The 21,089-nt window shown below is 42.5% G+C and overlaps 1 protein-coding gene across 1 annotated transcript; it reads right to left on the reverse strand.

Moving 5' to 3' along the window:
- Positions 1-731: 731 nt before the first annotated feature.
- LOC123149672 (disease resistance protein RGA5) lies at positions 732-5,635 on the reverse strand. The gene is made up of 2 exons (XM_044569380.1): positions 4,669-5,635; positions 732-2,424 (listed from the first exon to the last, which is right to left on the reverse strand). The coding sequence occupies exons 1-2, from the start codon at positions 5,460-5,462 to the stop codon at positions 963-965; spliced, it is 2,256 nt and encodes a 751-aa protein (XP_044425315.1). The 5' UTR covers positions 5,463-5,635; the 3' UTR covers positions 732-962.
- Between the last annotated feature and the right edge of the window lie 15,454 nt (positions 5,636-21,089).

Consider the following 21,089-nt stretch of genomic DNA (forward strand, 5'->3'; position numbering starts at 1 on the left):
GAGATTTACCTGGTTAATTGTAGAAACAGCAGGATCAAAACAGCGGCATCCTTCTATTTCTGTCTACCATTTCTTCCTAGTGAAGAACGCCAATTGCATTTGTTTTTGAAACCGGAGCATTTAGGCTGGTCATAATGGAGAGTAACATATACTAGTATCATGCATATGATACTAGTTTATGATACTACATCTATAGTGCATAGTATCATAAAGTGGTATCATAGATGGTCTCATTTATTGTCATGCATGACACATAGTAGTATAACATTTATTATGTTACGGTATCTATCTATGTTACTACTACCCTCTCTTTCTTCTTTAATTGCTTGCCACATAAGCATGTTTGCAAGTCCCAAGTACATGATACTAGCTTTGTTACCCCCACTATGGCCAGCCTTAGGGCTCAATTTATTAATTAAGAAGAAGATAGTTATCTGGTTAATCACAGAAAGTTGGACAAAAACCAAAACAAATAGGCCGATTTGACATGTGACAAAAATGCCACGCACAAAGAGATGCACCGACGGAAGTAAGCAGAGATTGTCGTACTACTCCCCGAGCAAGCGCTTTCGACTCTGCCATCGACAGCCTGCAAGGATGCCCTCATCACAACAGAAGCTTGAGCACACTAAGGAAGGCCAAACAGTCGGCCACACACGCCGATAACTAGGACTTGTTAGTTTACGACTGTCTGAACAAAGCTTCCGAGGCTGCCGATCTAAAAGTGGTAGTAAAAGAAACTTAAGATCGCTGTATATGATTTGGCCAAATAACTCATAGCTCGATTGGCACTGCACTAACGGAGTGAATAAATAAATGAACAAAGGGATGTGTGAAAACAACTCCTACACCGTGCCCATCAAGAGTGTACATGGTTACAAGAAAGCCAACGGCAAGAAAAATAATACTGAATACTATGGAAAAAAGACGATCGAAAGACTAATTGCGGCCTGCTCTTGCTGCTAATTGAATCGAATGGAGTGACGGTTCGGGTGCGCCTGCAAGGCGTCCCTGAACGCAGACTCGGCACGACGGTCCACTTCGCCGCAATACGCGAACCCCAACTTGATTTGCTGGAGAGCTAACACGTGCTCTATGCCGACTGGGGTAGCGCCGCCCCAGTGCCCCTCCCATAAATGTAGCTCGAGTCTTTGTAGCTTGGGCATTGACCCGACCTCGAAGCACAGGTGTGCCATAACATCGTCTTGTGCAGAGTGTAGCTCATGATCTTCGTCTTGAAAGTATGTCTGAAAGTACTCCAAAGCTGGAAATAATCCTGTGCGGACTATGATAGCTCCATTTGCAGCAAAATGCAACAAACATAATTTGAATTCCATCAGGGAGGGCAGCTCTCCAAGAAGACCAATGTCATCAGTCGATGTCTGCCTAACATACAGCTCCAGATGATGGAGACAATGGAGATCACCAATCCATCTTGGAATTCTGAAGGTGATGATACCTTTCATCCGAAGTGTCTCGATGAGGAGGGGAGGATTGGATAATGATGACAGACTGTCATTGTCAAGATACCAGTTATGAGAAAACCTGAGATGTCTCAGCTTACGAAGTTTTTCAATGGAGGAGACCAAAGCATCATCAATTTCAGTTGTATCTTCTATGACGAAAAAGAGCTCCCGCAAATTGGTTAGCTCGCCCAGGCCCTTGATATCCTCTGAGGAGCAACCTGTCAACTGAAACCCATTCAGAGTTCGCAGTAATTTCAAGTTGCCGATCCCTTCAGGCAGCCTATGACATAGAGCAGTCAGATGGGATAAACGGGGCAACTGAACTACATCAGACGGAATTGAATCAGAAGTCAGTTCCAGTGTTTCCAAATGCACTAGTCCTTTCAATTCAGACGGAAGCTTTATGTTTCCTGCTGTAACCTTCAAATATCTCAGATGAAACAAGCGGTTGATATCACTGAGATCAACTGTGATACCCCAGTTTTCAATGAGCAGCACCCGGAGATATTTGGAAAACAATAAAGAATTCAAGTACTTGGACCCTCCGAATGACACAATCGATCTAACCTTCGACAGACCAGTAGCCCTTGATATTGTACCATTTGTGGCATCATTAGAACTCGAGCAAAAGAACAATCGGCGGACCTTGGGCTTGCATTCATGCAATCTTGCCATGTCTTCAGAATTGTATACCATACTCATGAAATTTTCTTCTTGACATTTGCTTATAATAACATCACGAATCACATCATGCACTTTGCAAGAAATCACATCCCCAGCGACTGTCCGTTCAGGCTGAATCAAGCTTCTGTTGATAAGCTCATTGAAATAACTCCTTGCAACATCCTCCAAATCTAGCCCAGGTAAACTGCGCACAAGGCCTTCAGCTATCCATTGTCGAACAAGATCATCCCTCATGATCTCGTAGTCCTCTGGATGCATACCAAGACGTAAGCAACTTGCCCGAAGATGAACAGGAAGATGCATGTAGCTAAGGTTTAATATACGCCTCATTCCTTCCATGGTGAGGTCTGTGGCAGATTGAACTCCCAAGTAACTCCTTATGCTCTCCCAATCCTGCCTTAATATTCCTGGACGACTAGCTAATATGCCGCCTATTGTAATAACAGCGAGGGGCAGTCCACCACACCTCTTCAAAATTTGAGTTGAAACTTCTTCATATGGGATGGAGAGACATGCTCAGGCCCAAACACTCTACTAAAGAATAACCTTTTTGAGTCTTGGTCGTTGAGAGGCTTCATTTTGTAAATGCACTGCTGGCGATTGTGACATGCCCAGCAAGCCACATCTTCCACTCGTGTAGTTACGATTATTCTACTACCATTGCCACTATCTGGAAAAGCACAACTAATATCATCCCATGTTTGTCGACCTCACAAGTCATCGACTACGATAAAGTACCTGTCATTGTTTGAATACGTTAGTATATATGTTACATGTATTACAATACAATATATATATATATATATATATATATATATATATATATATATACTTATATAAAATCATTGACAGTTTTCGAAGACGGTGAACAAAAACAATAAAACAAACTTGATTAAAGCAAATTGGTTATTTCTTAGGCTAAATCAAGAGATTCATATGACATTCAACCATAAGTAATACTTCCCTGTCCCCATTTACATTGCACCATTGTTTTCCATTATTTAAGTTTGACCATCAATAAAATTTAAAATATATAACTAATGCATCAAATAAAAATTGCCATCAGAAACTTTGTTCTTAGCCTAAAAAAAAGATACTTCATTCTCAGCGGCGGAGCTATGTTGAAAGCTGCATGTGCCATGCCCCCCCCCCCCCCCAGCTTTGATAAAATATGTGAAAGAAATATATTTTTGGAAGGGAAAATTAGGAGTCGTCCCCCCCCCCCCCCCCCCAAATTCAACGTTACAATTTGTGTGGTATCTAATCTGTGTTTTATTGGAAAAAACGATGGTCAAAATTAACCATCAGAAAGCATGTGCGTCATTTAACTGTGGACAGGAGAGTACCGTCATGCAATTATGGACAGGGGAGTACTAACATTACATGAATGTGTTAAGTTCAATTACAATGGATTTAATTTAGATCTAAATTGCTATGTTACAAAATCATTACTCAATCTGCCAAGATATATAGAAGGCATGCATAGTTTAACCGTGCAAATTCAAGTTCTGCTGTAAGCATCTCTTGACATATTTTGTTTCCTATACAAAATCGCAATCATAGGAATGTTACATACCCAGCAGTATCAAATGTGCCACACAACCAGTACTGCACACAACTCCCACATTACTGGATTAAATAATTTGTCGGTGAACCAATACGAAAAAGAAGAAATCCATCGGAAATTTTGAACCCCTACATTTTAATTAGCATTAAAAGGTAAACACAAAATCCATATATGCCATTGTACTTCTAAGTACTATATGTTCCCAACTGAATACCTTGATATTTTTTCAACTTGGTTAAAATGACTACAACGATGACCCATACTCTCTCGTTCTTTCAGGGGGGATGAAATGGTCGAGCTGTCCTCTAACGGTGCCGCCTCCATTGGCACTGCAAATACACGTCACTCGTAGTGCCTGCCTACCTCCATTCTGACCGCAAATGTTGTGCCAGCGCTCCAGGGACAAGGATTATATTCCAGTCGAATGTGGAGGCTTATGAAGGACTATTGAAGCAATAGTGATGGATAAAAGATAAGAAATGATGTACTGCATGCCAAACGAGTGATAAGATAGAAACAGAAACTATTATGTACACTAAAATGGGCAAGGGCTTGGGTCCAATCAGGTATCCATATAAACAGATTATAATGAGGACTAGTGTCTCTAACACGCAAAATGGACTATAGCACCCATTTGTCCAAAAGTGGGATGTTTCAATATCCACCATCAATTCTCTAGGAAGTGTATGGAAATAAGGGTCACTTATTTAACTTTGTCCTACAACTTCGGTCTTAATTATCCTTCTTATGAGCTCAAAATTTTCATGGCCAATAGCCGAAACATGATTTAGCCTGTGCTCAACAGAAATTTCTATAACAATTAACAACTGCTTAAAATATGTTAAAACGTGCCAAAACATTCTCTATAAGGCGTCAGCCACAAGAGGAGCATCAAATGAATCACACAATTATCAGCATCCACTAGCTATACCATGCAATTCCATGAGTGACTATTTGAAGTACCTCTCGTGTGTGAGATGCTCTCGAAGCTTGCTGATGATGTCTTGCACCTCTTGCACCTCCTGAGTGCAGCAATGCTCTGTTCTCTTGAGCTTTGATTGTAGCCCAGTCAAGAGCCTTGCCATGTTTGGTCTCTGGGAAACCGACACAAATGCCTTACAATTGAATTGTCCACCAATCTTATCATACACCTGTTTGGCAAGTGTGGTTTTACCAAGACCTCCGAATCCCACAATAGAGACCACCTTGAGTTCTTGCTCACTATCTGTCAGCCAACGGACAAGCTCTTCCCTTGGGGCATCAATACCCACAAGGCAGGCTGCCTCTCTGTAGAGTGCCGGCATCCAAGGATCGACAGCCACAAGGTCAGAGCTAGAGTTACTGCTATCATCACGCTTGTACCTTTTGCGTCGATGATTCGTCTCTATGGCACGATCCTTGAGCTCTTGAATCTGGCTTGTAAACTGATAACGCACCCACAGGTTCTTGAGAAATTGAGTGACCTTCTCAATAAAACCTGCGTTGGCATTGACACTTCTAAGATTGAGAATGAAGTCATCAATGCAATCCTCCATGTTGTGGGCCATATCGCTGACATGGCCCTGCCAGTCCTTCGTCGAGGGATCGAGTTCATCCCTTGGCCCCAGCTCCTCGAGGCGAGCTTTCATGGCGCTGAGCTCATCCTCGAGGAACTGCACATGATGCTCCACCCCTTTGAGCTTCTGACACTCGTCGCCCAGTAGGTCGGCGAGTTTGCCGAGGAGGTTGTTGACGATTTCTGACATGTCGATCTTAGTCTCTCGCTTCTCTCTTGGCTGACTAGCTACGCTTGTGTGCTGGGACCGCGAGTAAGCGCGGCGGCGCTGGCGCACAGGGAGCGACGGATCTGCGGCCGGAGGTGGATTGAGCGGTGGTGGGGCAGGACGGGAGCGCGGGGTTGAGAATGTGGTGGCGGAGGAGAGTAGATGTGAATATGTGATGGGGATTTGGGGCCTCCGAGAGGGAAGATAAATAGTGAAGAGTGGAGAGTGGAGTCAAGGTGAAGCCGCGTTTCCGCGTCTGGGACAGGGAAATGGGAAGGAAACTCACGTCACTTTGCTATAGTTGTGTTAAGTAGCTGAGCTGGGCCGATCCTTTGCGTGCTTCTATGAAATTAACCTTCTTTTTCACCATCCTTCTAATTAAGAACTTCTTTGTCATTTCCATGTGTGGTAAAATTAAAAAAAATGTGATTTATAATCATTCACAAAGAGGAAGAGGTATTTAGACTTTAGGGTGTCTCACCCTTCCTCCCTTAAAATCCTTTAACTACATATCTTGGCGTCCGTCCTTGCCGCTTCCATGCGCCCGCCTCTAGTCGCAGCTCATGCGACACGTCCTCCTACATGTCGGACGGCCGGTCGCGGGCTCATGCCGACACCACATCAGACTTCGTGAACGTCGAGTGGCGTGCCGCGTTGCATGACTTCCGCCGCGCCGCTTGCCTGACCACCTATCCTCCTTCGTGACGATGGTCCACGACGATGAGGAGCCGCAGCCGCTGCAGCCATTGAGGTAATGGTGGAGGAGGTGCCCAATCACGCCAGACATGGCGCAACGGGGATACTGGCTCCGCCTTGACGGGTCGGCGAGGCGGCAATGCCGACTCCTCCTTTCACGTAGGCTGGCGGTGGCGAGGGCGGTGTCGGACCACAGTACCACAGCTACATTTCAATCATAAGCTCGGTTTGCTGCTGGTACTCCTCGTCCGTCCTCGTCGCCTCCGCGAGTAGGCGTGACTACCACATTGGCTGCTCCTCCTCGTCACTGGATGAGATCTTCACGGAGGAGCCAGTCACGGTGGATGCCAGGCGGCTATTGCCTGTCGACACTGAGACCAACGATTTTAGCATCGTCCTGTGAGCGGAGAGGACAGAATGTGCCGTGAGGGAATATGGGAGGATGGGCGGTTTAGTGTAGACGGTATCGCAACCGTGCTTAAATCGGCACAACTAGGCGAATGGACGGGAAACCGTCTTCAATGTGGCTCACCTGCCGAAGTAGACTTCTCGATCGCCGCGTCGACATTGAAGTGGCGCCGCCCACTCGTATGGTCGCCTCTGACTGGCATCAATGCCGTGGAGTCACATTCGCTCTGAAGCGGCGCTAACGGCATGAATGTGCGGTAACTGCTTTGCACGGAGAGGGTCTTTTTGGGACGGACCGAGGTGTCGGGCGCGTACGTGGCTGTTGTCTGGATGCCCGCAAAGCTCTCATTGATTTACATCCAGTTTGCGGGGTTTCGGAGAACCCGACGAGTGGATGCCTGCAAAGCTCTCATTGATTTACATCCAGTTTGCGGTGTTTCGGAGAACCCGACGAGTCCGCGGACCAATGAGTGCAAAGTGCTACCGGACACGTTGGAAATGCCCTCAGATCATTATTGCATTGAGAGAAAGCTGCTAGGTTGTCGGAAACAAGCAAGAAAATACATCCTGCTCAAACCATTATTGTACTCTCCACCTCTGCAAAGCCTAATGGAGCCAGAGACGGCACATTCGAGGAAAATCAGTTTGTCCTATGGTCATTGGATTCCTGGAGAATCCACTGATGTCCCAGCATCCTGTTCAGACCATCATTGTCGACTCCACCTCTCCAAGCTCTTACAGTTATCTAGCTTATTAATAGTACAATAATACACCAACATTTATGCCATCAAATTAGTAGTATTAGATTCATGATAAAATATATTTTCATCATATATCTATTTAGTTTCATAAACATTAATATATTTTTACACAAACTCAGTTAAATTTTGAGATAGTTTGACTCTCCAATAAAGTTGAAAGTACACTTTTTAAAGGACAGAGGGAGTAGCTTAATAGTACAAGCAGTACCTCTGCTCAGAAGATGAACAGTGTTAAGCAACGTATCTTGTGTTAGCTGGACCTGGATTCAGTTAGTGTTGTCTATCATGAGTTGTAAGGTCTAGCATTATAGCTTAGGGCTAGAATATAGAAGGTTTAGAGACCTTACTCTTAACTATCACCATCCATTGATCTCTAACTGAACATGTACGTCGTGTACATAAACTGAGCAATACTGAATGCTATAGCACATGTTTAAGGACACACTAGTTAGCCCTCTGGTCATTGGACCTGTGCCTAAGCACCGTTAGGAGTTTGCGGCCGTCATTTGCTTATTCTCTTCCACATGTACTAGGCGTCATTTGCGGCCAACATATCTCTGCTCACACCATTATTGTCCTCTCCACCTTGTGCTTCTCCTTGTTGTTGTGACTTGCGAATACTTTAACTTTTTTATTTAAAAATATTGATTTATTTAATCTAATATATTCTTGTCTTTTACATGCGTGCAAAATTTCACAAAAAAAAGACTGATTTTGTGCTCTAGGAGAAAAGTAGTAGCATAAACCGATGCTCCAAAAAGGAATCTAGAGGAAACATAATCTGCATCCTAATGTCTAGAGACATAGTCGATCCCCACCCCCCACACGACGCTGGAATATGGTTACAGGTAGCAAGCAAGCACATCCTGCTCAGATCATCATTGTACTCTCCACCTCTTCAAGTTCTAATGGAGGCAGAAAAAAATGCATTTGGGGGGAAAGAGTTCGTCCTATGGTCATTGGATTCTTGGAGCTCAGAAAATTATTGTCCTCTCCACCTCTGCATGTTGCCTGATGTGCAGTTATCCACCTTAATAATGTAGTTAGCACGGATAGCTTCTCCACCCCCCCCCCCCCCTCCCCTCTCTGACGGCACATGTTATCACTTTGGGGGGAAATGATAGTTGTGTGCCATTGGATTCTTGGGGATGCCATCTGCTCAAAGGCCCAGCTGAATTGACATTTCTCTGCGGAAGTCGGCCCAGCTGAATCGACATTTCTCTGCAAAAGTCAATAATAGTAGGCGTCTTTTTTTGCTTCCGTTTTCCTCACGAGCAATCACATCCTGCTCAGAACATTATTTCTCAAATACGCAAAGCTTGTGTATCATTGCATTGATAGAAGAAAATAGAATGAGTATAGATAGGAGTACAACACATGGCACGAACGCGGGCAGGCGTGAACATGGTGACCGGAGCAGAAAGAAAAGGGATGCTCGACCCGAAGAGAGGATACATCACAGCTAAACCTACCAAACTGATACGTCTCCAACGTATCTCTATTTTTTTATTGTTCAATGCTATATTATATTCTGTTTTGAATGTTTATTGGGTTTTACTATACACTTTTATATTATTTTTGGGACTAACCTATTAACCGGAGGCCCAGCCTATATTGCTTTTTTTTGCCTATTTCAATGTTTCGCAGAAAAAAATATCAAACGGAATGAAACCTCCGGGAACGTGATTTTCGAAACGAATGTGATCCAGAGGACTTGGAGTCTATGCAAAGCAACGAACGAGAAAGGCACGAGGTAGGGGGGCACGCCTACCCCCCTGGGCGCGCCCTCCACCCTCGTGGGGCCCACGTTGCTTCACCGACGTACTTCTTCCTCCTATATATATATAACTCAACATGGCAACAAGCCAACAACTTCCTGTAGCCGGCTGATCCTGCCAAGAAAATAGTGACCGGCTTGCAAGAGAATAGTCGTACTACAAGCGATCGCTCTTCTCCGTCCTTCTGTATGTGCTGGAAGAATTGTGCGAAGAAGCCATACGCTATCAACCCCAGAAGAAAGCCAAACATATCATCGAAAATAAATCTAAGGGGTACAGTATCACCAACCTTTGCAGACAGCATATTTTCCAGGTCTTTCAGAACAGTAGTTCAAGCTTTGCAGACACACTTCCATGTCTTTGGCTTATCTGCACAGATTAATCATGTAAAAACTTACACTTAAGAGGAATATCATTAAAGAAAGAAATGATGGATTTAGGTCAAAGGAATATTTATCTTGCTCTAGTTTTCTGTTATACTACTACTAGTGAAGCTATTATCATTTTCTAACTAGCACATCTAAAACTCGCTAGTAAGTAGTAATAGAGAAGGTAACAGCGTGCTTACTTCCATAATAACAGGCATCTATCCGTTCCACCTGGAGGCTGCCCAGCCGTTGCTGCAGGCTTGCAGGGAGCGTCTTCAGAGAAGAACAGTGTTCAATGCGAAGATGTTGGAGAGATGAGTATACTTGCGGCCCGTCCGGTAGGGATTCCAGGGCCCTGCAGTGCCAAAGCTCGAGGTACTCCAACGATGGGCACTCGGGAGAGTGGGTTTCAAGAGATGCCAACCCATGACAGCTAACAATGTTTAGTCTCTTGAGGGACGGGGGAAAATAGAGGACACCTGTTAAGCCATGACAGCCGCATAATGATAATGCTTCTATACTGGCTGTTGACCCTTGATGAATCGATGGTACTGACTGTCCCTGCTGCTGCTTCCTGCCGGATGTGGACTCAAGCTTACTGCAATAAGAAATGTTCATTGTCCTGAGAGATGCAGGGACGTTGAAGAGCTCAACCAAGTTTTTGCAACTGTATATCCCGAGAGACTCTAGACGTGGCAGGAGCTGACTTGTTTCCGATGATGTTGATGGCTCAGCAGAAACTTGTGCATATCCAGTCAGATTATTGCATTGCTGAATCCAAAGCTTCCTCAGAGATACCAATCCTTCGAACAATGTTTCTGGCCAGTGGACGAGCTCATGGCAACTCATAATTGACAAATCTTGAAGGTGTACAAAGCATGCGCACAGCACTGTTACACTTATACCTGACTTAAAGTCTTTCAACACCAAAACTTCTAGAGGAAAGTCTTGATCATTCCCATTCTCCTTGACGTTCACCACTTCCCCCAAACTATTCTCCGCCCCCATTGAGGTTGTATCTGCACTATGTTCAATGCTAATCAGTACCAGATTGGTCAATGAAGTCATATGTCTAGCTACCCACAAGAAAAACTCTGCCTCGTGTCCTTCCATGTTCAATACACTGAGCTTTGGTGATTTAGCTTCAGTTGTCAACTCTGGACATCCCTCAATGTGAACGTCCTGGAGGTTAGGGAAGATCGGATGTCCTGGCAGTGCTGTCAACTTTCCACAGTAGCTAATAACCAACTTCTCAAGCTTCGGAAACACTATCTCTTCTTGCATCCCATCATTATCCGTTCGCCACCATCTCTCCAAAGAGATAAGATCTTGTAGTGTAAGCTCCTTCATATTTGGAAATGCGAAGGATGTGTCACTGTCGTGGCTCACTAGTGCAGAACTGGGCTTTAGTGCCGGTTCGTGACGGCCTTTAGTGCCGGTTGGCAAACCGGCACTAAAGAGTGGGGACTAAAGACGCCCCCCCCCTTTATTAGAACCGGCGCTAAAGTGCCACCACGTGGCACGAGGCAGGCCTATTTGCGTGGAGGCCCATTTACATTATAATGAGTAGTTAAATCATTAGGTGAAACTGCCGCGGATTAGTTTCGACTGGATGCATTATTGGATATCTCTACTAGCTAGCTAGCTAGCTAGCTAGCTAGAGTATATGCCATATCCATATTATACGTGATCAACTATAATATATACAGATATGGCATATACTTGATCACTTAGGTAGGATCCATCCAGCTGAAACTAATCTGCGGTTTCTTTCATTAAATGATATAATAATTAACTAGCTATCTAATCACCACCAGCGCTACTAGCTTAAAGAAGAAACATTCACTTGTACCAGAAGCAAAAATATTATCGATCGAGTTCAACATGATTGTCATGATATTATAAGCGTTCATATATAACACCACAAAAGCAAATCACTTAAGTTCAGAACGAAGAACACGGACATGAAAGGACAAGTACTAATTAAGAGCAGCATGAAGAACTAGCTAAATCACTCCTGCTAGCTACTCTCTCTCTCTGGTAAAATAGCATAGAACATATATAGCTCTCCTGATTGATCATACTGGAGCATGCCGATGAACCTGTCTCCTAATCGTGGGCTGCGCTTCTCATTGCTGCCCTCTAGTACTTCTCTGCGATCATTAACAATTTTCCTCCAATCTTTCACTATTAAGCATTCATCGCTTCTAGAAATCCTGAATGCATTCATGTGCAATGCAGGATATCTTGGCCGTAAGCTAACAATTGACATCTGACCTTTAGTCTCGATCCCCTGAGGCACAACTGTCATCGGGAGTCCCTGTTGAATAACATCATATAGTACTTAATTAATATACTTAGCAATGAAAGTTTAGCAAAAAAAATTATGTATGCAAAATATGCACTAAGGACAAATAGTAAATATCTTACCATCATTCCTAAATAGATGTGACCGTAGTTCAATACCATCACTATTGGTCGCACGTTTTGAATACTAACATTTCTAAGTGCATGAAGAAAATTTGTCTTGACAGTATGAAGATCCTCAAGCCATGAAACATAATGACTTATCTCCTCGCAGTTTAGTTCAGCTCCGGGACAGTAGTAGGTCCTGTCTACCAAGCGCCGGACATGTTTGGTTGAATGGAGATAATCTGTCAATAGAAATTAGTTGTCAGTTATTTTTGAATAAGCAATATCAAAGACAAAAATATAGTTGAGAAGAACTCACATAATAGTAGAACTGAAGGCGTATGCACATCGACCCATGTGTCTCTATTACCTTCAATATCATTTTCCGGACGAATATCAAAGGTGATAACCATACCAGGCTCAAATGCATAAGCCTTGCATAGTGCTTGCCAAGTTTTGCATTCAAAATAGGTGTACGTGTGTGCATTGTATACTTTAACGTTGAAAGTATAACCATCATGCTCAGTTTTCAGGTAAGCTCTCTTTACCTCCATAGTTTCCATATCTTTGAAACCTATCTTATCCAAGACAAAAATTCTTGCATGGCAGGGGATGCGCTAGTAGAATAGTGAAAATTAAAAATTATAAGTCAGGCAAATAAAGCATATATAAGTCATTCTTAATTACGAAAACAAAATTCTTAATGAAGCATAGTGACTTACTGTATCGAATTCGAAAGTCTCATCCAGCTTGATGCTGAATGGCCTACCATCAACAAGGAAATTTCTGTCGCACTGGCCGCGCTGGTCTTCACAGTATTCGAACATAATGAAATTTTTTCCGTCGTCAGACGACATTTCCTATGTTCATATTAGGCGAAACATTAAACACTTACTAATTCAATTAATTCAACTACTTCTATTAATTCAACTAAGCATTTACTAAAAATAAACTACTTATATTAATTCAACTAGTTCAACTAAGCATTTACTAAAAATAAACTAGTTCTATATATTAATTCAACTAGTTCAACTAAGCATTATATTTACTAAATATAAACTAGTTCTATATATTAATTCAACAAGTTCAACTAAGCATTTACTAAAAATAAACTAGTTCTATATATTAATTCAACTAGTTCAAACTAAGCATTATATTTACTAAAAATAAACTAGTTATATATATTAATTCAACAAGTTCAACTAAGCATTTACTAAAAATAAACTAGTTCTATATATTAATTCAACAAGTTCAACTAAGCATTTACTAAAAATAAACTAGTTCTATATATTAATTCAACTAGTTCAAACTAAGCATTATATTTACTAAAAATAAACTAGTTCTATATATTAATTCAACAAGTTCAACTAAGCATTTACTAAAAATAAACTAGTTCTATATATTAATTCAACTAGTTCAAACTAAGCATTATATTTACTAAAAATAAACTAGTTCTATATATTAATTCAACAAGTTCAACTAAGCATTTACTAAAAATAAACTAGTTCTATATATTAATTCAACTAGTTCAAACTAAGCATTATATTTACTAAAAATAAATTAGTTCTATATATTAATTCAACAAGTTCAACTAAGCATTTACTAAAAATAAACAAGTTCTATATATTAATTCAACTAGTTCAACTAAGCATTATATTTACTAAAAATAAACTAGATAGTTCTAATTCATCTAAACATTAGAAAACAGAAAAATAAACTAGATAGTTCTATATGTGGTGTACGTGTAGTGTGTGTGTGTTTGTGTGTGTGTGTGTAGTGTGTGTGTGTATGTATGTGTGTGTGTGTCTGTGTGTATGTGTGTGTGTGTAGTGTGCGTGTGTGTGTATGGAGCGGGCCGGGTGCGTACGGGCGGGCGGCGACGACGGGCGGCGGGGGCCGGGGACGGCGACAAGACGGGCGGCGGCGGCCGGGGACGGCGACGAGACGGGCCGGCGGCGGCCAGGGACGGCGATGAAACGGGCGCGGCGGGGGCGGCGACGACAACGGGCGGCGGGGGCGGCAACGACAATGGGCGGCGGGGGCGCGCGGCGACGACGACGGGCGGCGGGGGCGGCGAGTGCGAGTGCGCGCGAGAAGTGGAACGAACTGGCGACGATAACTGAATTTTCGTAAGTGCCATATATATAGGAGGGGTCTTTAGTACCGGTTGGAGCCACCAACCGGTACTAAAGGCCAATTTTGGCCAGCCCAAGCGGCGGGAAACGAGGACCTTTAGTACCGGTTGGTGGCTCCAACCGGTACTAAAGGGCAACACATTAGTACCGGTTGGAGCCACCAATCGGTACTAATGACCGTGCGCTGCCACCCGCAGTGCGCTACATTTAGTCCCACCTCGCCGAGCGAAGGGCAGCCGCACTGGTTTATAAACCCAGCCGCGGCTGCCCTTTCGAACTCCTCTATATAGCAGGCTTCTGGGCCTACCTAGGGCGCGCTGCCCTGTGAGTCTGCTGCCCCTATTGGGCATGTATTTGCACACCCAAGGTCTGGCAGGCCCACCGGGCAGTGCCCCAACATGTTTTTTGTTGTATTTAGTTGTGAATATTTTTGCTTTATATAATTTTTTTTCTTTTCTGCATTATTTATTTTCTTCTATTTATTTCTGAGTAATTTTTTATATAGTTTTTTTTGCTGTATTTAATTTCTTTGTGAATATTTTCTCCTTCTTCTTCCTCCTCTTCTCCTTCTTCTCCTTCTTCTTCGTCCTCTTCTTCTTCGTCCTCTTATTCTTCTTCTTCTCCTTCTTCTTCCTCTTCTCCTTCTTCTCCTTCTTCTTCCTCTTCTTCTTCTTCTTCTTCTTCTTCTTCTTCTTCTTCTCCTTCTTCCTCCTCCTCCTCCTCCTCCTCCTCTTCTTCTTCTTCTTCTTCTTCTTCTTCTTCTTCTTCTTCTCCTTCTCCTTCTTCTTCTTCTTCTTCTTCTTCTTCTTCTTCCTTCTTCTCTCCTTCTTCTTCTTCTTCTTCTTCTTCTTCTTCTTCTTCTTCTTCTTCTCTTCTTCTTCTTCTTCTTCTTCCTTCTTCTTCTTCTTCTTCTTCTCTCTTCTTCTCTTCTCTTCTCTCTCTTCTTCTTCTCTTCTTCTTCTTCTTCTTCTTTCTTCTTCTTCTTTCTTCTTCTTCTTCTCCTCTCTCCTTCTTCTTCCTCTTCTCCTTCTTCTTCTCTTCTCCTTCTCTTCTTCTTCTCTTCTTCTTCTTCTTCTCTTCTTCTCTTCTTCTTCTTCTTCTTCTTCTTCTTCTTCTTCTTTCTTCTCTCTTCTTCTTCTTCTTCTTCTCCTTCTTCTTCTTCTTTCTTCTTCTTCTTCTTCTTCTTTCTTCTTCTTCTTCTTTTCTTCTTCTTCTTCTTCTTCTTCTTCTTCTTCTTCTTCTTCTTCTTCTCTTCTTCCTTCTTCTCCTTCTCTTCCTTTTCCTTCTTCCTTCTTCTTCTTCTTCTTCTCTTCTTCTTCTTCTTCTTCTTCTTCTCTTCTTCTTCTCCTCTTCCTCCTCTCCTCTTCTTCTTCTTCTTCTTCTTCTCTTCTTTCTTCTTCTTCTTCTTCTCCTCCTCCTCCTCCTCCTCCTCCTCCTCCTCCTCCTCTTCCTCTTCTTCCTGGGCTTCTTCTTCCTCCTCTTCTTCCTGGGCTTCTTCTTCTTCTTCTTCTTCTTGCTGTGCAGCATCGGAAATTTTGAGGACATGCTAGTACTGAAGAATGTACTAAGTGATTTCGTGAAAAACAAAAATCATAAGAAGAACAAGAATGTAAGTAGTTATGAGCCGTGAATACCAGGGTTGGCAGGAGTATATACATACAAAAAAGAAGAAACAATTGTAACTTGGTCTGAACTCTGTTCGCAACGCAGAAAATCAAATTAACAGCCAATGAGTAAAAATTGCAGCGAAACAATGTGTCTTGTTAGTTTCATTTGTTTTCCTCAATTTACCGGAGTAGCAGGTTTTACAGGCTCCTAATCGTCAGGATCGCCGCGAGAAACATGCATACCATTTATCTGACACTATAATCGCGTGTCTGAATTTGTGTATCTCAAAGGCATTATTTGCTCAGTATCCAATCTTCTTTAGTTTGAGCTACACAACTGCAAACTGGCTAGAACCTGCATGTTGCGTAGAGCGCTATTTGATCCCACATGTGTGGAAATAATCCAGATTGAATCAACACCAGCTTCTTGCCCCGCTGATGTTGAATCAAAACATATATGATCGTATTTTTCTGGAGTTGAAAAAAATCATTTAAGAAAACCTAAGTCAGCTCCTTCCATGACTCTGATAGTTCTGAACACATGTCCCCACAAGTTAGACACACATTGCTTCGGTTTGGCACATAGATGTGTTAATTCAGTTAGGAACAGGGATGTCTGCCACAAGGAATGGTTCAGCTGGTTCTGTGTAATGTATGTGCTTGGACGATTCTACCTACGGAAGAGCATCGAGAAGAGGATTCGGAGTTGCTCAGTTTCACATCAGGGTGCAGCAGCAGGGTGGAGTAAAAAATATGACACAACACCCGTCCTGCTGTGTACCATCGGAAATTTTGAAGACATGCTAGTACTGAAGAATGTACTAAGTGATTGCGCGAAAAACAAAAATCATAAGAAGAACAAGAATCTAAGTAGTTATGAGCCGTGAATACCAGAGTTGGCAGGAGTACATACATACAAAAAAGAAGAAACAATTGTAACTTGGGCTGAACTCTGTTCGCAACGCAGAAACTCAAATTAACGGCCAGTGAGTAAAAATTGCAGCGAAACAATGTGTCTTGTTAGTTTCATTTGTTTTCCTCAATTTACCGGAGTAGCAGGTTTTACAGGCTCCTAATCGTCAGGATCGCCGCGAGAAACATGCATACCATTTATCTGACACTATAAACGCGTGTCTGAATTTGTGTATCTCAAAGGCATTATTTGCTCAGTATCCAATCTTCTTTAGTTTGAGCTATACAACTGCAAACTGGCTGGAACCTGCATGTTGCGTACAGCGCTATTTGATCCCACATGTGTGGACATAATCCAGATTGAATCAACACCATCTTCTTGCCCCACCGGTGTTGAATCAAAACATATATGATCGTATTTTTCTGGAGTTGAAAAAAATCATTTAAGAAAACCTAAGTCAGTTCCTTCCATGACTCTGATAGTTCTGAACACATGTCCCCACAAGTTAGACACACATTGCTTCGGTTTGGCACATAGATGTGTTAATTCAGTTAGGAACAGGGATGTCTGCCACAAGGAATGGTTCAGCTGGTTCTGTGTAATGTATGTGCTTGGACGATTCTACCTACGGAAGAGCATCGAGAAGAGGGTTCGGAGTTGCTCAGTTTCACACCAGGGTGCAGCAGCAGGGTGGAGTAACAAATATGACACAACACCTGTCCTGCTGTGCAGCATCGGAAATTTTGAAGACATGCTAGTACTGAAGAATGTACTAAGTGATTTCGCGAAAAACAAAAATCATAAGAAGAACAAGAATGTAAGTAGTTATGAGCCGTGAATACCAGAGTTGGCAGGAGTACATACATACATACAAAAAAGAAGAAACAATTGTAACTTGGGCTGAACTCTGTTCGCAACGCAGAAACTCAATTTAACGGCCAATGAGTAAAAATTGCAGCGAAACAACGTGTCTTGTTAGTTTCATTTGTTTTCCTCAATTTACCGGAGTAGCAGGTTTTACAGGCTCCTAATCGTCAGGATCGCCGCGAGAAACATGCATACCATTTATCTGACACTATAATCGCGTGTCTGAATTTGTGTATCTCAAAGGCATTATTTGCTCAGTATCCAATGTTCTTTAGTTTGAGCTACACAACTGCAAACTGGCTGGAACCCGCATGTTGCGTACAGCGCTATTTGATCCCACATGTGTGGACATAATCCAGATTGAATCAACACCAGCTTCTTGCCCCGCTGGTGTTGAATCAAAACATATATGATCGTATTTTTCTGGAGTTGAAAAAAATCATTTAAGAAAACCTAAGTCAGTTCCTTCCATGACTCTGATAGTTCTGAACACATGTCCCCACAAGTTAGACACACATTGCTTCGGTTTGGCACATAGATGTGTTAATTCAGTTAGGAACAGGGATGTCTGCCACAAGGAATGGTTCAGCTGGTTCTGTGTAATGTATGTGCTTGGACGATTCTACCTACGGAAGAGCATCGAGAAGAGGGTTCGGAGTTGCTCAGTTTCACACCAGGGTGCAGCAGCAGGGTGGAGTAACAAATATGACACAACACCCGTCCTGCTGTGCAGCATCGGAAATTTTGAAGACATGCTAGTACTGAAGAATGTACTAAGTGATTTCGCGAAAAACAAAAATCATAAGAAGAACAAGAATGTAAGTAGTTATGAGCCGTGAATACCAGAGTTGGCAGGAGTACATACATACATACAAAAAGAAGAAACAATTGTAACTTGGGCTGAACTCTGTTCGCAACGCAGAAACTCAATTAACGGCCAGTGAGTAAAAATTGCAGCGAAACAATGTGTCTTGTTAGTTTCATTTGTTTTCCTCAATTTACCGGAGTAGCAGGTTTTACAGGCTCCTAATCGTCAGGATCGCCGCGAGAAACATGCATACCATTTATCTGACACTATAATCGCGTGTCTGAATTTGTGTATCTCAAAGGCATTATTTGCTCAGTATCCAATCTTCTTTAGTTTCAGCTACACAACTGCAAACTGGCTGGAACCCGCATGTTGCGTACAGCGCTATTTGATCCCACATGTGTGGACATAATACAGATTGAATCAACACCAGCTTCTTGCCCCGCTGGTGTTGAATCAAAACATATATGATCGTATTTTTCTGGAGTTGAAAAAAATCTTTTAAGAAAACCTAAGTCAGTTCCTTCCATGACTCTGATAGTTCTGAACACATGTCCCCACAAGTTAGACACACATTGCTTCGGTTTGGCACATAGATGTGTTAATTCAGTTAGGAACAGGGATGTCTGCCACAAGGAATGGTTCAGCTGGTTCTGTGTAATGTATGTGCTTGGACGATTCTACCTACGGAAGAGCATCGAGAAGAGGGTTCGGAGTTGCTCAGTTTCACACCAGGGTGCAGCAGCAGGGTGGAGTAACAAATATGACACAACACCCGTCCTGCTGTGCAGCATCGGAAATTTTGAAGACATGCTAGTACTGAAGAATGTACTAAGTGATTTCGCGAAAAACAAAAATTATAAGAAGAACAAGAATGTAAGTAGTTATGAGCCGTGAATACCAGAGTTGGCAGGAGTACATACATACAAAAAAGAAGAAACAATTGTAACTTGGGCTGAACTCTGTTCGCAACGCAGAAACTCAAATTAACGGCTAGTGAGTAAAAATTGTATCGAAACAATGTGTCTTGTTAGTTTCATTTGTTTTCCTCAATTTACCGGAGTAGCAGGTTTTACAGGCTCCTAATCGTCAGGATCGCCGCGAGAAACATGCATACCATTTATCTGACACTATAATCGCGTGTCTGAATTTGTGTATCTCAAAGGCATTATTTGCTCAGTATCCAATCTTCTTTAGTTTGAGCTACACAACTGCAAACTGGCTGGAACCCGCATGTTGCGTACAGCGCTATTTGATCCCACATGTGTGGACATAATCCAGATTGAATCAACACCAGCTTCTAGCCCCGCTGGTGTTGAATCAAAACATATATGATCGTATTTTTCTGGAGTTGAAAAAATTCATTTAAGAAAACCTAAGTCAGCTCCTTCCATGACTCTGATAGTTCTGAACACATGTCCCCACAAGTTAGACACACATTGCTTCGGTTTGGCACATAGATGTGTTAATTCAGTTAGGAACAGGGATGTCTGCCACAAGGAATGGTTCAGCTGGTTCTGTGTAATGTATGTGCTTGGACGATTCTACCTACGGAAGAGCATCGAGAAGAGGGTTCGGAGTTGCTCAGTTTCACACCAGGGTGCAGCAGCAGGGTGGAGTAACAAATATGACACAACACCTGTCCTGCTGTGCAGCATCGGAAATTTTGAAGACATGCTAGTACTGAAGAATGTACTAAGTGATTTCGCGAAAAACAAAAATCATAAGAAGAACAAGAATGTAAGTAGTTATGAGCCGTGAATACCAGAGTTGGCAGGAGTACATACATACATACAAAAAAGAAGAAACAATTGTAACTTGGGCTGAACTCTGTTCGCAACGCAGAAACTCAATTTAACGGCCAATGAGTAAAAATTGCAGCGAAACAACGTGTCTTGTTAGTTTCATTTGTTTTCCTCAATTTACCGGAGTAGCAGGTTTTACAGGCTCCTAATCGTCAGGATCGCCGCGAGAAACATGCATACCATTTATCTGACACTATAATCGCGTGTCTGAATTTGTGTATCTCAAAGGCATTATTTGCTCAGTATCCAATCTTCTTTAGTTTCAGCTACACAACTGCAAACTGGCTGGAACCCGCATGTTGCGTACAGCGCTATTTGATCCCACATGTGTGGACATAATACAGATTGAATCAACACCAGCTTCTTGCACCGCTGGTGTTGAATCAAAACATATATGATCGTATTTTTGTGGAGTTGAAAAAAATCTTTTAAGAAAACCTAAGTCAGTTCCTTCCATGACTCTGATAGTTCTGAACACATGTCCCCACAAGTTAGACACACATTGCTTCGGTTTGGCACATAGATGTGTTAATTCAGTTAGGAACAGGGATGTCTGCCACAAGGAATGGTTCAGCTGGTTCTGTGTAATGTATGTGCTTGGACGATTCTACCTACGGAAGAGCATCGAGAAGAGGGTTCGGAGTTGCTCAGTTTCACACCAGGGTGCAGCAGCAGGGTGGAGTAACAAATATGACACAACACCCGTCCTGCTGTGCAGCATCGGAAATTTTGAAGACATGCTAGTACTGAAGAATGTACTAAGTGATTTCGCGAAAAACAAAAATTATAAGAAGAACAAGAATGTAAGTAGTTATGAGCCGTGAATACCAGAGTTGGCAGGAGTACATACATACAAAAAAGAAGAAACAATTGTAACTTGGGCTGAACTCTGTTCGCAACGCAGAAACTCAAATTAACGGCTAGTGAGTAAAAATTGTATCGAAACAATGTGTCTTGTTAGTTTCATTTGTTTTCCTCAATTTACCGGAGTAGCAGGTTTTACAGGCTCCTAATCGTCAGGATCGCCGCGAGAAACATGCATACCATTTAT

Source organism: Triticum aestivum, chromosome 7A (genome assembly GCF_018294505.1).
Source record: "Triticum aestivum cultivar Chinese Spring chromosome 7A, IWGSC CS RefSeq v2.1, whole genome shotgun sequence".
Lineage (NCBI taxonomy): Eukaryota > Viridiplantae > Streptophyta > Magnoliopsida > Poales > Poaceae > Triticum > Triticum aestivum.

What these genes read in the sequence shown, in the direction of transcription:
- LOC123149672 (XM_044569380.1), bottom strand. Translation starts at nt 5,462, where the DNA reads ATGTCAGAAATCGTCAACAACCTCCTCGGCAAACTCGCCGACCTACTG. An exon ending in CACGAGAGGTACTTCAAATA is followed by an intron (nt 2,425 to 4,668) that starts GTCACTCATGGA and finishes TCTTCGGGCAAG; the next exon opens with TTGCTTACGTCTTGGTATGC.